The 16,367-nt window shown below is 42.9% G+C and overlaps 1 protein-coding gene across 2 annotated transcripts; it reads right to left on the bottom strand.

Annotated features, from left to right (window-relative positions):
- Positions 1 to 276: 276 nt before the first annotated feature.
- CALHM6 (calcium homeostasis modulator family member 6) lies at positions 277 to 14,870 on the bottom strand. Of its 2 annotated transcripts, none has more exons than XM_075498598.1 (4): positions 14,034 to 14,870; positions 12,671 to 13,504; positions 3,552 to 4,232; positions 277 to 1,689 (listed from the first exon to the last, which is right to left on the bottom strand). In XM_075498598.1, the coding sequence occupies exons 3-4, from the start codon at positions 4,083 to 4,085 to the stop codon at positions 1,273 to 1,275; spliced, it is 951 nt and encodes a 316-aa protein (XP_075354713.1). In that variant the 5' UTR covers positions 4,086 to 4,232; positions 12,671 to 13,504; positions 14,034 to 14,870; the 3' UTR covers positions 277 to 1,272. The 2 variants fall into 2 exon arrangements, with proteins under 2 accessions (XP_075354713.1, XP_075354714.1); XM_075498599.1 differs by having other exon boundaries at positions 14,078 to 14,870.
- Between the last annotated feature and the right edge of the window lie 1,497 nt (positions 14,871 to 16,367).

Raw genomic sequence — 16,367 nt, 5'->3', positions numbered from 1 at the left:
ACCAAACAGTCTGACTCATCTCTCTAAAATGCTCTCTAAAAAAACCTTTTCCAAGAAAAACGGAACTTTATCATTCTTCACTCAAAAATGGTGTCTTTGTTTCTTATAATTAAATGTTATTTGATAAGAACGTTATTATTTGCTAATACGGATTTCAGATTTATAATGTCCTTAAGTATGTAGCTGTGCTATAAATGTTTGTTAATATAAGCTTAACCTATACTGCCATGTTATGCATAAGCCTAACCCCTCAAGGTATGCTAATTTGCACTGGATCAAGTTAAATAATGTATTTGGCAGGGACATCCAGGTGTAGCTTAGGTACTGATGCCGGGGTGAAAATCCTATATGTAATATTATATATTAAAAAAACCCCATAATAATTACGTATTTTTCAGAAAAAAATAGACAAAATATAAATGGGATATAAACAGGAAGTTTAATGTTGGTGTGTTTTCCCTGCAGTATTCCAATGCCTATTTTTTTCCATTAAAGAGCTTTACAATTACAGAAAATGAGCAGTAGAGCTAATTAAGAAGGCCTGCTGCAAAAGGTGATCAAGATCAGGCAGGGGTAAAGAAAATTCACCACCATGGAAGTTTTTAGTTTCACTGTTATTACTTAAAGCCGCTGAGCATGTAGAGGTAAAAAGGCTGGAATCTTTCTGCTCATCTATTCAAAATGATAAGCAGCTGAAGTCATTCTGATGGACTCCTTTGTTGTGCACAGGTGGCTCCAAAATGCTAACGGCTTCCCAGATTTTAAAAGATATGGTCCTTACCTTGAGAAACTAATTGACTGAAAGTAAGTATTTTAGTCTAGAGCTCGCTCTATGCTCCACTGAAAGATATATTGTCAAGTGAGAGCTAATAAACTAAGCTGAATTTCTGATCAAAACTTCCATTCCTTTTTGTCTCTTTGATACTACCAGGTATGAAGGTTTGGTATTGTCACTCCGGCTGCCAAATGCCCTTAAGGTGTTTGGTAATAATTTGACATAGTACGTGCTGACATCTTTGTGGATGCTCATTATTTTACACGTGTGACTCTTCTTAATGAACAACGACATATGAAAACTCCCATCGTGACAGATGTATTTACTTAAATGTACTCAAGCAAAAGCAATAAAGTGTATTTAAAAACAAATCTGCTGAGGGTTACAACTATCAGCTTTTACATACAATTTGCATAGATTTCAATAAAAGCACAGAATAAGACTCTTCTTATATCAGTAGGGTTAAAAGACTGCCAGCATGCAAAGGATTTGTTTCATTAAAACCCTGATTCGTTTGCGCTTGTTTCATCCACAAATCCTAAAACAGAGCGTTTCTGACCTTCTTCCCCGAATTTGACGTTCTCGCCTCTGTTTGTGTTAATGTACTTGTGTATCATGCTGTAATACTGCTTTTCCGAATCAAAGGTATACAAGAATGAAATCTTCCGCCAGTCTTCATTGCTGGGAGTCTGAAATGGTGCTGGGTCAGTGGCTTCAAAAAAGCAATTAATATTTGTTTCTGCCAGCTTGGTTGCATGCTCTTTAGCCTTGATCTGAAAGAGGTCCTGTTCCTTCTCCAAGTAAATTTTCCAGAACTTGAGCTGAAGATAGCTAACCGGGGAGAAACAGCGGCTGACACATGTGGAAATCAGTGCCACAGTCATGATGCTGGCTATCAGGAGCCATCCTATCAGCTTGGAAAAGAGATAGATGGGTTAACGGTGGGTTTGCATGGTCATATGAAGGAGTATAGAACTTAACATTGAAGCAGACCTGAAAACTGTAAGTGAGGACACCCTGGAGTGCCTGTAACAGTCTGCTCGCTGCGGGAAGAGAGGATCCCATGCACACAATTCAGCCAGCCTTACAGAGCTTCTGCACCCCTGAGCTGATCTTGTTGGACTGAGGATGAATACCAAAAAAAGAGAAGGTGGAGTGAGGTTCTTGCCTCACTTATATCCAGCTTTCTTAACTTTAAAGTCAAGATACTGACCAGCAGTTTCTGCAGTTGTGGTCAGATTTATGGTACAGAGGGTGCAGAATCACCCTGCCCACTTCTGGTGCTGCGAATCAGACCTTCTGCTGACTGTGTTTTATCTGCTCTTGGAAAGTACCTCCTCTCCCTGATGTCTGAGCCTGCAAAAAATAGCCAGTTGCCACAGCACACAGGAAAAGTTGTCTCCTGTGTCTTTTGTAGGCAGGGCACGGATTTGACTATCGAATATGGGAATTCATTCTTGTTTTAGACATGATTTTAACATCCCTAGGTAAGTCTCAGAGGCCCCACCTAAAGCGGGTGTCCTACTAGGTGCTGGTCCCCCCTTAAGTACTACCCAGTGGTACTTAGCTGGAAGCTCCAGGCAGAGATCTCACAGGATCCCCTTGCACCTCTGGCTGATTTTTTTTCAAGTGAAAAACATTGAGTGCTAAAGAAAAATGAGTTTGTGTTCTTTTTGGTTCTTAATTTTGTTGAAACTAGATCAGATATTAAAAATAATGGTCAGTAATAAAAATGCTCGCACACTTTTTCTCTTTTTGTTTGCCTGGTTTGTTTCTTTTAGATTTCATTGCAATACCAGTAACAGTCAGTCTTCCTTGATTTTGCTCCTTTCTTACCCTATCTGAATCCAATGGTACAGAGTTTGCCCCTTTTCAGCCTTTTTCTTGGAGGAGGAGCATGCTAAATATTTAAGAAATGTAAACACTTTTTTTGTTTTAATAAGCATTTGTACTAAACAGGAACTTATAAAAATCCAAGTAATTATAATTTTTTATAAACTTAACTCCATTAACCAGCCTTAATGTTTTACTGAGAAAAAGTGATAAAACCTGATTTTTCTACCGGAGTTAAGAAGACGACCAAACAAACCTAGAAACAAACCTGGAGTGCTGCCAAAATTTGGGGGTTTCGTTTCACTTCAGACAAAGAAATCCACCCACAAGTGCTATTTTTTTGATCATGCAGTTTGCCTTCAGCACAAGAACACTTTAACAAGACAGATACGTATTTTAACTATTCTTCTAGAATACATGTGTGAAATTATTAATAAGTTCAAGCATTGAGATTCATAGTCAAACAAGCTGTTCTTATTTGTTTCACTTGCCAGTTCTCTGTCGCCGGGAGACATCAGCTCTATTCAACCTCCCCTTAGCCAATGCGTACTTACAAAAGTTTGAGACATTTAGAGATACTTAGAGGGGTAAAAGTGGAGAAAGAGAAGAACTCGCAGCATGCCTAAGTTAAATGAAAAGAAAACTTGCTGTGGAAAGTCCTGGTCTCTAGGCTGGTTCCCTGCCCAGCTTTGAAAGAGGTTTTGTAAATAGCAGTGACAGGCAATTGCCATGCAAACATGCCAAACCAGACAATAGCACAAGTATGCGTTTATTACCTTTCTGTTAGTGTTGTTTTGCCAGTGAATTTTTGCTAATCGTGTGCTTTTGGTAATTACATAGCGCGAGAGAGAAGGACTGTTTACAGTCCCCAGCAGGCACCAGCATACATTGAGCAGCCAGGGTTGAAGCCCGTAGAGTGAAGGGAAGAGCGGCGAGGCATTACCTGAGACTGTGCCTGAAGGCTGGGGAGTTCATCCGGTATCTTCTCCAATAACTTCACATTGCAGGGTATTTTGGCCAGCAGGTTGTGGCACTCTTGTCCTTTATCTTTACACACGAAGCTCTTTATCAGGCCATTCCCGCTGGCTGCGCACTCGTAGAAGCTGGCTCCGAGCAGGGCCACCGCGATCCAGGTGAGGGGGGCCACCAGGGCTCTGGCTGTCACCGGGGCCAGCACGAGGCAGTAGCGGGCACAGGTTCCACAAAGGCGGCAGCTGCGGCGCTTCTCCGGAGGGCAGCTGCCCGTCAGCAGGCGCCATGTCCTGGCGTTCACCATGTAGCCAAGCAGAAAGAGGATGAAGGCAGGCACTATGAGGAAGACAGAGCCGTACAGCATGTTCTCAGAATTGCAGGGACACTTGAACACCACAGAGGAGAAGATGTGCTCGCTGGCAGCCGTCAGCAGGGACACAGTGCTGTAACCCAGAATGGTCTGGTGGTGGATGCAGAAATCCAGCACCTTGCGTAGCTTATCCATTTTCTGCCCCCTCTTACTTTGAGGAGAGCAAAATCTCAGTCAGAGAAGGAAAAGAGAAAGAGAAATGTCCTGAAGTTCTCACAGCTTAGAAAAACTTGCAGAGCTTTCACTTTCTGTTGGCAGTAGTGAGGCAGGGAAGCAGCTGTCCTTAGAGGAAACAACGGAGCAGAGCCTCACTGCACAGTGTCAAGGTCAAGTGGAGACCACAGCAGAAGCCCCCCCGAGTAATCAACATCAGAACGACCAAGATCTATCTTTGTTTCTATAAAAATAGTTTGTATTTGTCCACACATGCATTGTAACTAGCAATGGCTTAAACCTCATCATCTTTTCAGTGAGGCAACAGATTCGAAGTGGGAATAAAACATGAGAAAAACACCCAGAACTGTGTACGGTTTGTTATCCTGCCTTATTATTAGCAGTACAATATGGCTTGTTCTCTTATGGAGGAAAATTCAACTATAATCATGTTCATTTTTCCTGCTACTCAATTAATCTTTTTAAAGTGGTTAGAGCAAATTAGCCAGTGCACACATAGCAATGACCCAGCCAGTGGTTTCCACTGAAGCTCCAGCTACCAGAGTACCATTTGCCAGGAACCAGGCTTTGGACTCCCTCCTCTATAGCAGGTAGTGGCAGCTTTAGTAGCCCAGAAAAAAAAGCCCAGCAGTGGTAGCCCAGAAAAAAACCCACCCCTAAACCAGCAGAAACTAAGTAGATGGCATGAGGTGGAAAAATGATGGAAAAGGCTTGCATGATGAAGAAAAATATCTGGAAGGGATTCCTGGGCTTGGAAGCTGCCTATGAAAACATTTGCTCCTGGAGTCCTAGGTTTCATTCACGCTCTGAGGGAGCTCAACCAGGCTCCTAGCTAAGGTTTGTCTTGGCTAAATCTAGATGAGGCAAACTGGCACTCAGAATTAAGGAAGTTGAAGCTTTGTTGCTTGCTCGTAGCCACGTAGCTGAAGCTCTCCGAGGCAATGTAGGCAGTGCAGTAGTTTGCTGTGGGCACATGCTTGGCGATGCCCAGATGTGCAGCCGGGGAGCTTGAGGTCACTGTCATCTTCTCTGCCACAACTACTTATCCGCGATTTTAGAGTCAAAATCACCTGCCTCTTGCATGAACCGGGAGCTCTCTGGCCTCACTGGGTGCATCAGCAATATGAATTCATCCTGGTCAGATTTCGAATGCTGCAATTTATACTGCACTGATTCTTCCTGGGCATTATCATGGCACAGAGGTTAACCACAAAGCCAGAGCCTCACCCCAGGCTCCGGCAAACATTGCCTCCAGCTGGGCCAGCCTGATTTTGGTACTGGCTACTTCAGGCAAGACAGCACTGCGTGATGCTGCCTGTAGCACTCCATGCGGTACCCAGGGCTGCAGGAACCAGGCACGGTGGAAACACAATGGCTTGTCAAAACTCTGTGAGAACCTAAATTACTTCCAATGAACTTTGGGGGTCATTTAAACCTTCCAAAGGGTCCTTGCAGCTCTTTGGGCAGCTGAGTAGATGGCATGGAGGAGCCAGAGCAGGCAGCACTGGTGCAGGTGGCCACCAGGCTTGCACCAGACATGCCGTGCTCAGCACCGAGCTGCTGCTGCAGAGGAAAACATGCCACTAACTGAAATGCTTGCCTTGATCTGGAGGAGCCTTTGCTTTGTATACAACAGTATAATATAAAGACATAAACCCAAAAAGGACGTAAAAGCAGCAAGAGTGAATCAGACTGAAGGTTGAGTTAGTCTGGTCACCTCTGGGTTACAGCGGATAGCTGAGGAGGAGCGCAGGGACAGGGGAGGCAAGCTCAGGAACGCACTCACACCCCGTGAATCTGCATTTCAGGGATTTCCTTTGCGTCTAACACCTGTTGAGGTATTTATTCTGTAAATTTGTCTGGTTTTAATTTTAACCCATGCAGACTTTTTAACATCCAAAACATCGTATAGCAAGCGTGCTTAACCTTCATTCAAACGTGACACCACCCCATTCGATGCCCCCACGTTCTGGAAGGGGAAGAGATAAAACAGTGGATCCCTACCTGGTGTCTCCATCAACTCATGATCCTATACACCTTCATCATAGCCCCCTCTTTTACAGGCTGAGGAGCCCCTAATATATTTAGTCATTCTTTGTATACTCTTTTTTTTATCCATGTTGCCACCTGAACCGTTCTCTAGGATTCAGGTATCATTTTTTACATGAGGGGAAATGGGGGGTATACCAGATTTGCAGTGCATTGAAGGCACAGCTGAATCACAGTTTGCTATAACAGCATACTGACATGACTTCGCTTTCTATTTCCTTGTAATAATTTCTAGAATTTTAACTGCTTTTTGATCATCCGTGAAGCACTGAGTTGGTATTTTAGTGAGCTATGTACTATAATAAAAAAATCTCAGCCCTGAGGGGTACTGTCAGTCAGCTCAGAGTCTATCAGTGTATATATGAAGGTTGGATTTGGTTTCACTTTGAACACCACTTCTTCTACACTGAATTTGACCTGCTGTTTTGCTTTCTGGTCAGGCAGTCTAAGAAAGTATATCTGCAGTTCTTTAAAGCAGAGGTTTGTTTTTAACTCTCCAGAATAACTTCGTATTATTGGCAAATACTGTTGCCCTGATTTTTACCTAGAGGCAGCTAGAGGCAAAGGTTAGCCTCCCTTGAAACCAGAAGTCACCATGTCTGAAAAGGTCTTAGCAGATGTCAGGATGGCAGAAATAACAGGAGCAGGGTGAAATCGCTGCAAAGGCACCTCATTATGGAGGCAGGGACATGGGCTGCCCCTGGGAACCACTGGTTTAACAAGGGAACCTAACGACCAGCTGCAGCTCTCTGGAGCAGGTAACGACCACACAGGGGAAAGAATACAGCCGAGAAACCCTGCTACTTCGCCTTCAGAGCCTAATTTTAGCCGTGCTTTGTTTATCTGTAATAAAATATAACCTCAGCAACGAGCTTCCTGGGAAAAGGGAGGGGAGCTCTGTGTGAAAAAGGATTAACCTTCCCCTCCGAGCAAACGTGTTTCCAGTAAATACTCGCAGAAAGAAGTGGGAGAGGGAGGAGAGACCACCCTGGTTGGAAAGCGGGGGAATAGCTGTGCTGGGAGCCAAGCGGGGGGCAGCGATGGCCCGGGCGAGCCCCGCTGCGGGCAGCCCCGGGAGCCGGGGGGCTGGAGGGTCCCGGGCGGGAGGAGCGGGGGGCAGGGGAGCGGGGAGCCACAGGGCCCAGCTGCTTCTGGCGTCCTGTTCACCTCAGAGCATCGTTCTCCCAGGGCAGCTCTTTCTTGCCCTCTGAAGTAACACTTGTCTGGCCGCGACAGCTGTAAAGCATTAACCGGGAAGTGTTCAGAAAAATAGTCTTCTGTTAAAGAACCCAGAATTCCATTTTAATGGTTGTTTTTGCATTGATTTGCATTAAATTTCATGCCTTCCAAGGGCGATGAAAACAATGCCAGAATGAAAAAGACGGACATTTTTAGAACAAAAAGATTATTTTTGTTATTCGAAACATCTTTTCATTTTGAGATACACTTTATTAAAACGAAGGGGTCAGCTGAAAACAAATTGACTTGTTTAATATTTTATCAAGTTTCTCCTTGACGTTTTAATTTCTGTCCTTTCATTTGCAGCTGAATGAATCTCAAACATTTTCTAGGCGGAAAAAGCTGTAGTCTAACTAGTTCTGTGGTCCTATCAGATGCATAATACCAGTCTTAAATGCAGCGTGTGTGCGCGCGCGCTGGGGGCTTTGCCAGTACATATTGAGTAGATCTTGTTTCAGTCATGTTAGTAAGTCCTTACAATAGGTTATTTATTTTTTTGCTGGGACATTTGCTATTTGTTTGGAATAGCAAAAGACTGGTTTTGTTTTTCCGCAAATCATTCTCTTTCTAGCTGCTCTGAGCAAGGCCCATCCTGTCCTAAATTCCAGTCATTATCAAGCTCAACTTCCTCTTCACATTATTCATCTAAAATCTTGTACATCCATGGATACAATGGAAAAGAGCACCTCAGCACCGGCTTTCCTTTTCTAACAACTGGGCTTGCTTCTTAAAGTCAAAGAGTTGTAAGCTGCCTTTCTCAGTGCCCAGTTCAAAAAGACACATGGAAAAGTCTTTTGATTCTAGGAAAATTCTTGCAACGCCTTTTGTCTCGTTCCAGGTGAAATTAATGCTTAACTAGTGGGAGTCTTGTCCGCAAGCAGATCTGCACCTACCCTCCAGGTGGACTGACCTCCCCTGGAGGCCCATTACCTCAGTTTGTGAAACCGAGGAAGTTATTCTGACTTTACAGTTGAACCAGTCTTCTTACATGTTTGTGAAGTGTCACACAGCTCAGTGGCACCACATAAATCATTAATAGTACCAATACTTAGCAGAGCAGCAGCCTGAGAAGTAGCACTGTGACTGGGCATGTACAGCTTACGAGCATTTGTGTACATTATACTGCTATTTTAAGGCATTACATTTATTAGCAGTTTTTGGCTGAAAACGAATTTTAGTGGGTAGGAAGGAACCAGGTCTGCAAACCCAAGCGTAGCTCTGAAGGAGGGGTGAGCCCTGGTACACAGTCACATAAGCCATTGCACTCATTTTCTTTTGCTATTATTTACTGCTGCTCTTCTAACTAAAGGTCCACTACAGGTCTCATTTCTGGATGGGGAGGGTCCTGTAACCCAGGCCAAGTGTCCTACAGCAACCAGCACTGTGAGGGCTTTACTGCTCAATCTACGCTAATCTACAATCTATACGCGCCTTAAATAAGTCTGCGCAGTTCTTTAAGTGTTGGCTGTGGATTAAGTGAAAAACATTTGCTGAGTTTGTAAGAAAATATATGATATTTTCATAGGATTAGAAAGCTAGAAGTAGTCAGGTTTTATGATGAAATTAAGGAGCCTTAGTGAGGCAGATTATAGAGTTAACTCATTTGTAATCAGGTAAATCACCCTGGGTAGTCGACTAGTCAGTTCTAAGAAAACAAAGCTCAGTCTTTTTCATTTACTATGGAAAATGAAATGCCATAAAATTACTTTGCAAATCTAAGCACATTAAACCTAAAATATTTCTATACTCTTATGATAAATGTTTTGTATTCCACGTGTCCTTGCTTTCTTCAGTTCATGCCATCACATCTTGCTGTCTTGGAATTGCTGATAGCTGAGATTTGATTCTGTTCCACTCCTTCTGTGTGTGTGTGTGGCCTAATGCTGTCTGATCATATGCTACAAAATATGCTCTGTACTTTTTCATTCAATTAATCCTTCCTCCTCTTTTTAAACTTTAACTAATTAACTAGTTCTTCAGTTCATGGTAGTACACTCCTTTCCCCCATCTCCAGTTTCCCACCCTGGGCTCCTTTGCTGCCCAAATTTCGTTACCTAAAGTATTTTTTTCTAGCAGTAAGGCAGTACAAGAGCTGAGACCCTATCCCTTTCAAAGCTGTCCACATGCAGCTATCTGAGTTATGCCAATAAGTTCGCAGTCTTCTCTGGGCAAAATCAGGTGAGCAAGTTAAGAATGAAAACAAAGAAACCTAATGAATCTTCCTGTGAAGGGATGCCAGTCATTTCTTCTCAATAAGTTTAGAAGACAGGCAAACCAATCATCTATATAGAAGAAACTGCTCAAAAATATTAATACACTTTTACCAGTGAAAACAAATTTATGGCAGCAGCTAGTACTTCTAACGTACCCCTGGAGGAAGATAACTTCACCAAGAAGCACTATTTTGTCAAAGGAAATGAAGGGTGACTAGACTTCACCGCAGATTTTTCAACCCCTCTCCCACCAAACAGCCTACATGATATACTAGATATAGCATATAATTAAAATTTAGCATACATTTCTTTCTGCAGAATGAACATTCATCCTGCTCTTCATTCAGCAATGATGATCATGAGGGAGGTCTAGAAATGGTCTCAGTCTCCTGTAACTGAGTTTTGTTCTTACAGAATTGAAAAGTTTCTGGCTTCTGGTCCTCAACCTCACTCGTTCATATAGTTTTTCTAATCAATCTCATTCCTTACCTGCAGAATACCCAAGCTGTTTCAGTTTACCACAAATGTATGAGCTGTGTCAGACTCTATGGTAGCTACGTCTGGCTTGTCTTAAAGGCTGAACTCTGTCACACTCAACAGCACTTGTGTGTGCACTTGCAGTACCTGCCTTTTGTACGCAGCTAGTCCTGCTGTCGGCCTGTCCTGCCATTTGGGAGAATCTACGACATTGTAACTGGCAGAGAAAATACTTTTTTTCTTTTTTTGATAGGAAGATATGAGTCAAAAGGAAAGAATGATAGTTGGGACATAAGGAGAAAGCATTCCCAGTTGCCTATATTTTATGTTAGCAGTAACTTTCCAAGTCTCTGGGTCTGCCCTCATTTATTCTGTAATGCTCAAATATTCCATCATCATTGTCATTTTATTTGCAAGGCATTTGCAGCTGTAAGCGTTTCTATAGCATTAGTGAACATCTTCTATATTCCTGTACCTTACATAAAGACAGAGTTATTTAAGTGCCTCCCAGGGACTCTGGTCCTCTGCCCATTTTCCCATTGCTAGCAATCTGCAGTTGGGTCCACCAGAGGAAACTTCATGAGGCATACAAGACTGTGTTTTACCAGAGTTTACCACTTCTGCTGTCAGAGCAGGATCCTCCACACACCTTATTTTTTCTCTGAGTCCCTAAACTTCTGGAAAATCATCATAAATGCTATGAATGCTGTTTTCTTTTATCAGCCTGAGGAACCTGGCAGGACAGATAGCATCTGGGGGAAATGCTACACATGCATTTAGCTGAAGGAATGGCTAAATACACTGGGATAAAATGGCAAACAGGCTACAAGGAGGAGTGTCCTGTGGAGCCTTGGGCCCTCTGAGGCAGAGTAAGATATATGACATTTAAAGGCTAATCCATTGCATACTGTTCACCACTCACTAGGGAAATGGGATCTCATCATTGCCAATGGGTCAATTACAGTCACCTGCATTCCCTGACAAACAACAAATGAAAGAATACAATTACTTTATTGATCAAAATAAGGGTTATGCCGTCTAAAAAAAGACAAGCATGAGAGAAGTGAATATAGATCTAGACTATAATTATCAGTTAAGATATACTATAACTGCTTTAGCATCTTTACTAGGTCATGAAGCAACTTGGCCTTCCTTAGCATGTCCTGAAGAGTTCAGCTCTTTATCCTAAGGATAATCCTGTTCTTTAGGGAGAAAAATAAATGCATATGCTGATCACCTACTCTCTCTTGCCACAGGCTAAATTCATCTAGCTTACTCTCACAGCAGTGTGGCCGTCTAGGGAAGTTTCTGTGCCCCATCCTCCTCAAGTTTTCTTCACTGGCATTTCCTGTGGGCAGATCCAATGGGCCCATCTTTCCTGGCATTCCTAGCTTCCTGTGTTACTACCTTTATGAAGACAAAGTGGAAAACCAGAGATTTTGTACTCATGATTTTAGAATCATTCCACCTCCTTGAAGATTGCCTTCCAACTGGTGGTAGGTACGTAGCTAGACTGAGTGTGTAAAGTTTGGAGTGAAAGTGCTTACTGGTGAAAAAATGTCTGTTAATGTTTTGGGGAAAATCATAAATTCATATATCCTTTTGCTACGGATTATTTTTCACGGTAGCACAGCCCTGGGGCTGAAGGGGGACAGCTTTCCTCTTGATTGTCCCAGGGTCAGTTAGGAGTGAAACCAGTAAAATCACTGCTGGGTTTGGGCACAGGTCAAAGGGAAAAAAGGCTGCTAAACAGCTTACACAACAATGCATTTCAAATGCTAAGCATTTTTTCTCTGAGTCCCTAAACTTCTGGAAAATCATCATAAATGCTATGAATGCTGTTTTCTTTTATCAGCCTGAGGAACCTGGCAGGACAGATAGCATCTGGCGGAAATGCTACACATGCATTTAGCTGAAGGAATGGCTAAATACACTGGGATAAAATGACAAACAGGCTAACAAGATTGAGAGCTTCTTTCCTCATAGAGGCATATGCCTGTGCCACAGCCCATTGCCTACAGCAGGCTTATGTATGAGGAAAAAGCAAGTGCCCCTTGCTTAGGTGGCAATGCCCAACTTTGCTGTTGCAGTGGGATACACTATGTATGTCATGGAAGACACACGTACTGGACCCTGTCCTGTCAAATGACTGAATGTGATACAACTCATGTGTAGTAGGCTTGACGCCTGCCAACCTTTCTGCGTGTATGCGGTGCATGTGAACATCAGTATGCTGCTGCTTGCCCACGTGTCAGAGGTTCTTAGAAAAGAGGGAAGCTGGGAGTAGGCTGTCACCACTGTGACAGGTCACGGAGACCCTGCTGGGCTGATGTCTTCCCCAGGGGTCTCTCATACACAGAGCAGGCTACCAGCCAGACAAATGGTGGTCACAGCCCATTCCTCATGGCTATCTTTCCTAGGGGACCCCACAGTGCTTTTCCTTTCTGTGACTGGTGAATATCTGCAGCCCGGATGGATGGGGCCATATGTTGGGCAGCCCCGAGTTAGGTGCTGAGCTGAAGAGCTCTGAAGTCCCAGCTCACCTTACACCTACAAGTTAAAGCTTACCTAAGAACAGATGAGAAGAGCACAGCTTTCACAGCATCACCAAGGCCCAGGGAGACTATTAGGATCCCACCGCTTGCCTTTCAGTATAATGAGGATTCCCACAGTAACTGTGGTAGTGTTGCAGGAATTCTTGTGGTGAGCATGGACATACAAAGGCATGCCAACAGCATCTCTCCTCCTGCTTTTTTCTGCCTTTTGGAATTTGACTGAGAACAAATCTGTGGGATTTAACTGCATAATTCCATTACCACAAGAACATCACTACCACATGCATGATTTGCATTGTTCTCTTGCTATTTTTATTAATATGAATTAAAGCAGGGAGGATATGGCCTTGTATATACGGATGCATGTGCTCCTTAGTATCTCATGGCCACTGCAGTTATGTTCAGTTCCACTGAAGATAAAATCTAAATTCTCACGAAATTAGTTTTCCTGTTGACTTAAATGGTTGCAGCCACTATGCAGTGTAGAGTAGCAACCAAGGCAAGCACAAATTTAAGTTAGTCACCCATCTGTATTAGTTATTATCAGGAGAAAAACTGATGCTAGCTTTGTCGAAGACCCATCGATAACCCTGTTTTTCAGAGTATTTTTTAGAATGCACTTATATATTGTGTAGTTGGGTTGGGTCCAGTTCTCCCACCTGCCTCAAGCAGACAACAGCTCTGTTCCTTCCTGGAAAGGATCCTGGGCTCTTTCTTTGAAGTGCTTTGACATTATTTGTTTCAAGGTTGAACTCATTTAGAAAACAGTCTGTGTACTGATGACAGTGTGGACATATCCAGCACTGGATTGCATAGGCCTCCTGCTGCAAAGTGCTCCTGGAGTCAACTGCCAAGAAAAGACAGAAAATCACGTCTTGGCTTCGTCAGCTGAGTCTGACTTACCAGCTTGAAGTTACCCTACTGAATTTTAACAGAGTAGCTAGAGCAAAGGGATTAAAGTTAGACAAAAGTATGTTTGATCCCAGCTAAGACTTTTGCAGACCAAATAAATGTGAATGTAATGTCCCGGTGCAGAAATACAGCTATTTTCCAAACGCTATGTGCTTTCAAACACTAAGAAAAAACTTTTCATCAGTGGAAAATACATAGGCCAACAGAAGAATTTGATGTATTTGACATATAAGATGTATATGACATATAAGATGTATTATATGATGTATAAGACATATAATCCTTCAGAATAAGCTTTGATCTTACAAGTTTTAAGAAATGAGGTAATGTACTCCATTCCCTTTGCTTCCTTTAGTCACAATGATGTATATAGAATATAGATAGCCAATTTGTAGCTGGATTCAAAAAATCATTAAAAAAAAATCTAAGAACCAGATTCCACCCCCAAACGTACACACTGCTACCTGTGGGCTGAATTCCCATTCACTTTGTTCAGAATACACTGAACTAACTTTAGACTAATTTAGACTGCAGCCCCAAACTGAAGCATGCATGACTGAACATCAGCTGTTGAAGAGAAGTCGAGTGAAGTCAGCGGGGTCTCAGATGAATACAGGAACCCATCCACATACACTCAGATGTAGGATAGCCATCTTTTCCTGTGGCCAGAGATGCCGAAAATTAACAGTTCTAGAAACCAAAAAGAAGCAGAATAAGAACGGGAGCAGAGGCATGTGCCAGAAACACTTCAGTGTTGCGACTCCATTTAAAATAGGGAGTGAAAGATAACTTCGCTACTGGGTACCATACAGTGACATTTCAAAAGTTGTTGAGTATACCCAATCCAGATGAAACTAGTGCTAAGTGCCTCTGCCATGGATGTAGAGCTCACTGAGACTGCTTCGCTCTTGCATTTCAGACACAGGACACAAAGGCGAGGACAGCATCCTCTCTTGTGTCAGCAAGTGTTGAGGAACACCAACCTTCTCCAGCCCTCCCACCGGCCAGGACGGCTATCTGGACTGATCCCATTTACCTGCTCTTCCTCACCGCACTTCCTAGTGAAGCAAGGGCAGCTCAGATTTTTCAGTGAATGCTGCCATCTGAGGGCTCGAACTGTTTCTTCATTGTGACACAGACACTTCTACCCAACAGCCCGAGTTGCTGGTTGCTGATGGCATGGAACCATCTGTTCTTCCATTTGCTTCAAATTCCATTAAACAATTATGATCTTTGATAAGAAATGAGAGGGACGAAGAATGGAAGCAAAGAATGGAAACAAAACTTACACAACCATTGGAGAGGGACTTTTGAAAGGCTCTGGCCTGGAAAAGAATAAGTAAGAAAGTACACAAGATTCTTTTCATATCTGAAATATACTCAGCATGATTACAGCTTCATCAATAGTTGAAGCAAACTGTAGTTGCCCTATCTGAATCAAAGTTACACCTGTGTAAGCGGAGTTCAGAGTGGCCAGTAATGACAGTCATATGCAGGTAATGCACACATTTTTAATAGAAAGGTATCAGATGCAAACCAAGCACAGGCTGGAAAACTCTTGGCTTCCCACTTTATGCTGAAATGGGTCTGGTCTCCCATTCAGGAGGAGACCTGACCCATTTCATTTCCTTTCACGCCATCATGGCATGTACACTATTCATTTGAATGCTGGTCTGCTTTAAAAGCTGCTTTAAGACCTGGCTGTGAGCATGGGCAGCTCTTGCAACCACCTCTTTCCCTTTGCATTGCTAGAACAGTGCAGACAAGCATAGTGTAAATGAGCACTAATGTGCATGACCATACTTTACTTTCTAATCTCTGTAATTCTGCAGTTTCATTTGACAGCTACACAAATCCCATGCTAGAATTCAGATGCCACACTGCAAAGCAGACCAAGAAATGAAGGTATTTCTCAAAAGTCTTCTAGACTATAGGTTGGCTTTCTATAGCTGATTGTTCAAAGCAATAGCAAATTGACACATGGTACATGTGCATAGACGTGAAATAAAGTGAAATACTTGTATGAACTCCACTGTTGACATTAGCCCAATAAAGGCTAAAAGCTACCACAGCTCTTTTCCTGAAGGTTCATACGTCCGCAAAGAGGACGTGGAGACACAAGCACAGGTTATTTGCTTATAAGGAATAACAACTCCCTGAATTACGCTGGGGCAATTTTATGGCACCAGCTCCCAGTGGAGGGATGTGCCAGGCCGTACAACTAAACTGCAACAGTACCTGTGTCTTGATTTTTCAGTGTTTCATGGCCAATCACATATCATCTAATATTGGAAAACTAACCAACAGTGTCTTTGAAACTGAACATAACCCAACAGCTATTTCTGCGTGTCTTCATGTCATCACAGTGCAAAGGCAGAAATAAGGAGATTTCCAGTGATACACAGCCTGTCATAATCTAGTCATACTTTCAGCAGGTACCACTACAAACATGGAGCTATACTGGACAATGCTCCCCAGGCTCAGCTCCCTTCACCCTGAGCAATTAAGTGGGTGAATTGAAATAGGTGATTAACCACCCTACATGCCTTTCGCAATTAGGGAAAAGGGAAAGGTATGTCTTGAAGGTGTTTCAAGGTCTCAGGTGGACCACGTAGCTATCTGAAGGCTCTCTTTCTCCACTGACTATGCATGGATCAGAAATTAACTGGGGTCCTAAATCTTTGCTCAGACCAAATGTACCAAATTTCATTGGATAAATCCAGGCATTGGAGACTGTAGTAGGGCTTATGTATGTGAATACAGTGCTCAGAACTGGCTCAGTAGCTGGAACCTAGTGA

This window comes from Mycteria americana, chromosome 3 (assembly GCF_035582795.1).
Source record: "Mycteria americana isolate JAX WOST 10 ecotype Jacksonville Zoo and Gardens chromosome 3, USCA_MyAme_1.0, whole genome shotgun sequence".
Lineage (NCBI taxonomy): Eukaryota > Metazoa > Chordata > Aves > Ciconiiformes > Ciconiidae > Mycteria > Mycteria americana.
This window is presented reverse-complemented; position numbering and strand designations above follow the sequence as displayed.

What these genes read in the sequence shown, in the direction of transcription:
- CALHM6 (XM_075498598.1), bottom strand. Translation starts at nt 4,085, where the DNA reads ATGGATAAGCTACGCAAGGTGCTGGATTTCTGCATCCACCACCAGACC. An exon ending in GCCTTCAGGCACAGTCTCAG is followed by an intron (nt 1,690 to 3,551) that starts GTAATGCCTCGC and finishes CTCTTTTCCAAG; the next exon opens with CTGATAGGATGGCTCCTGAT.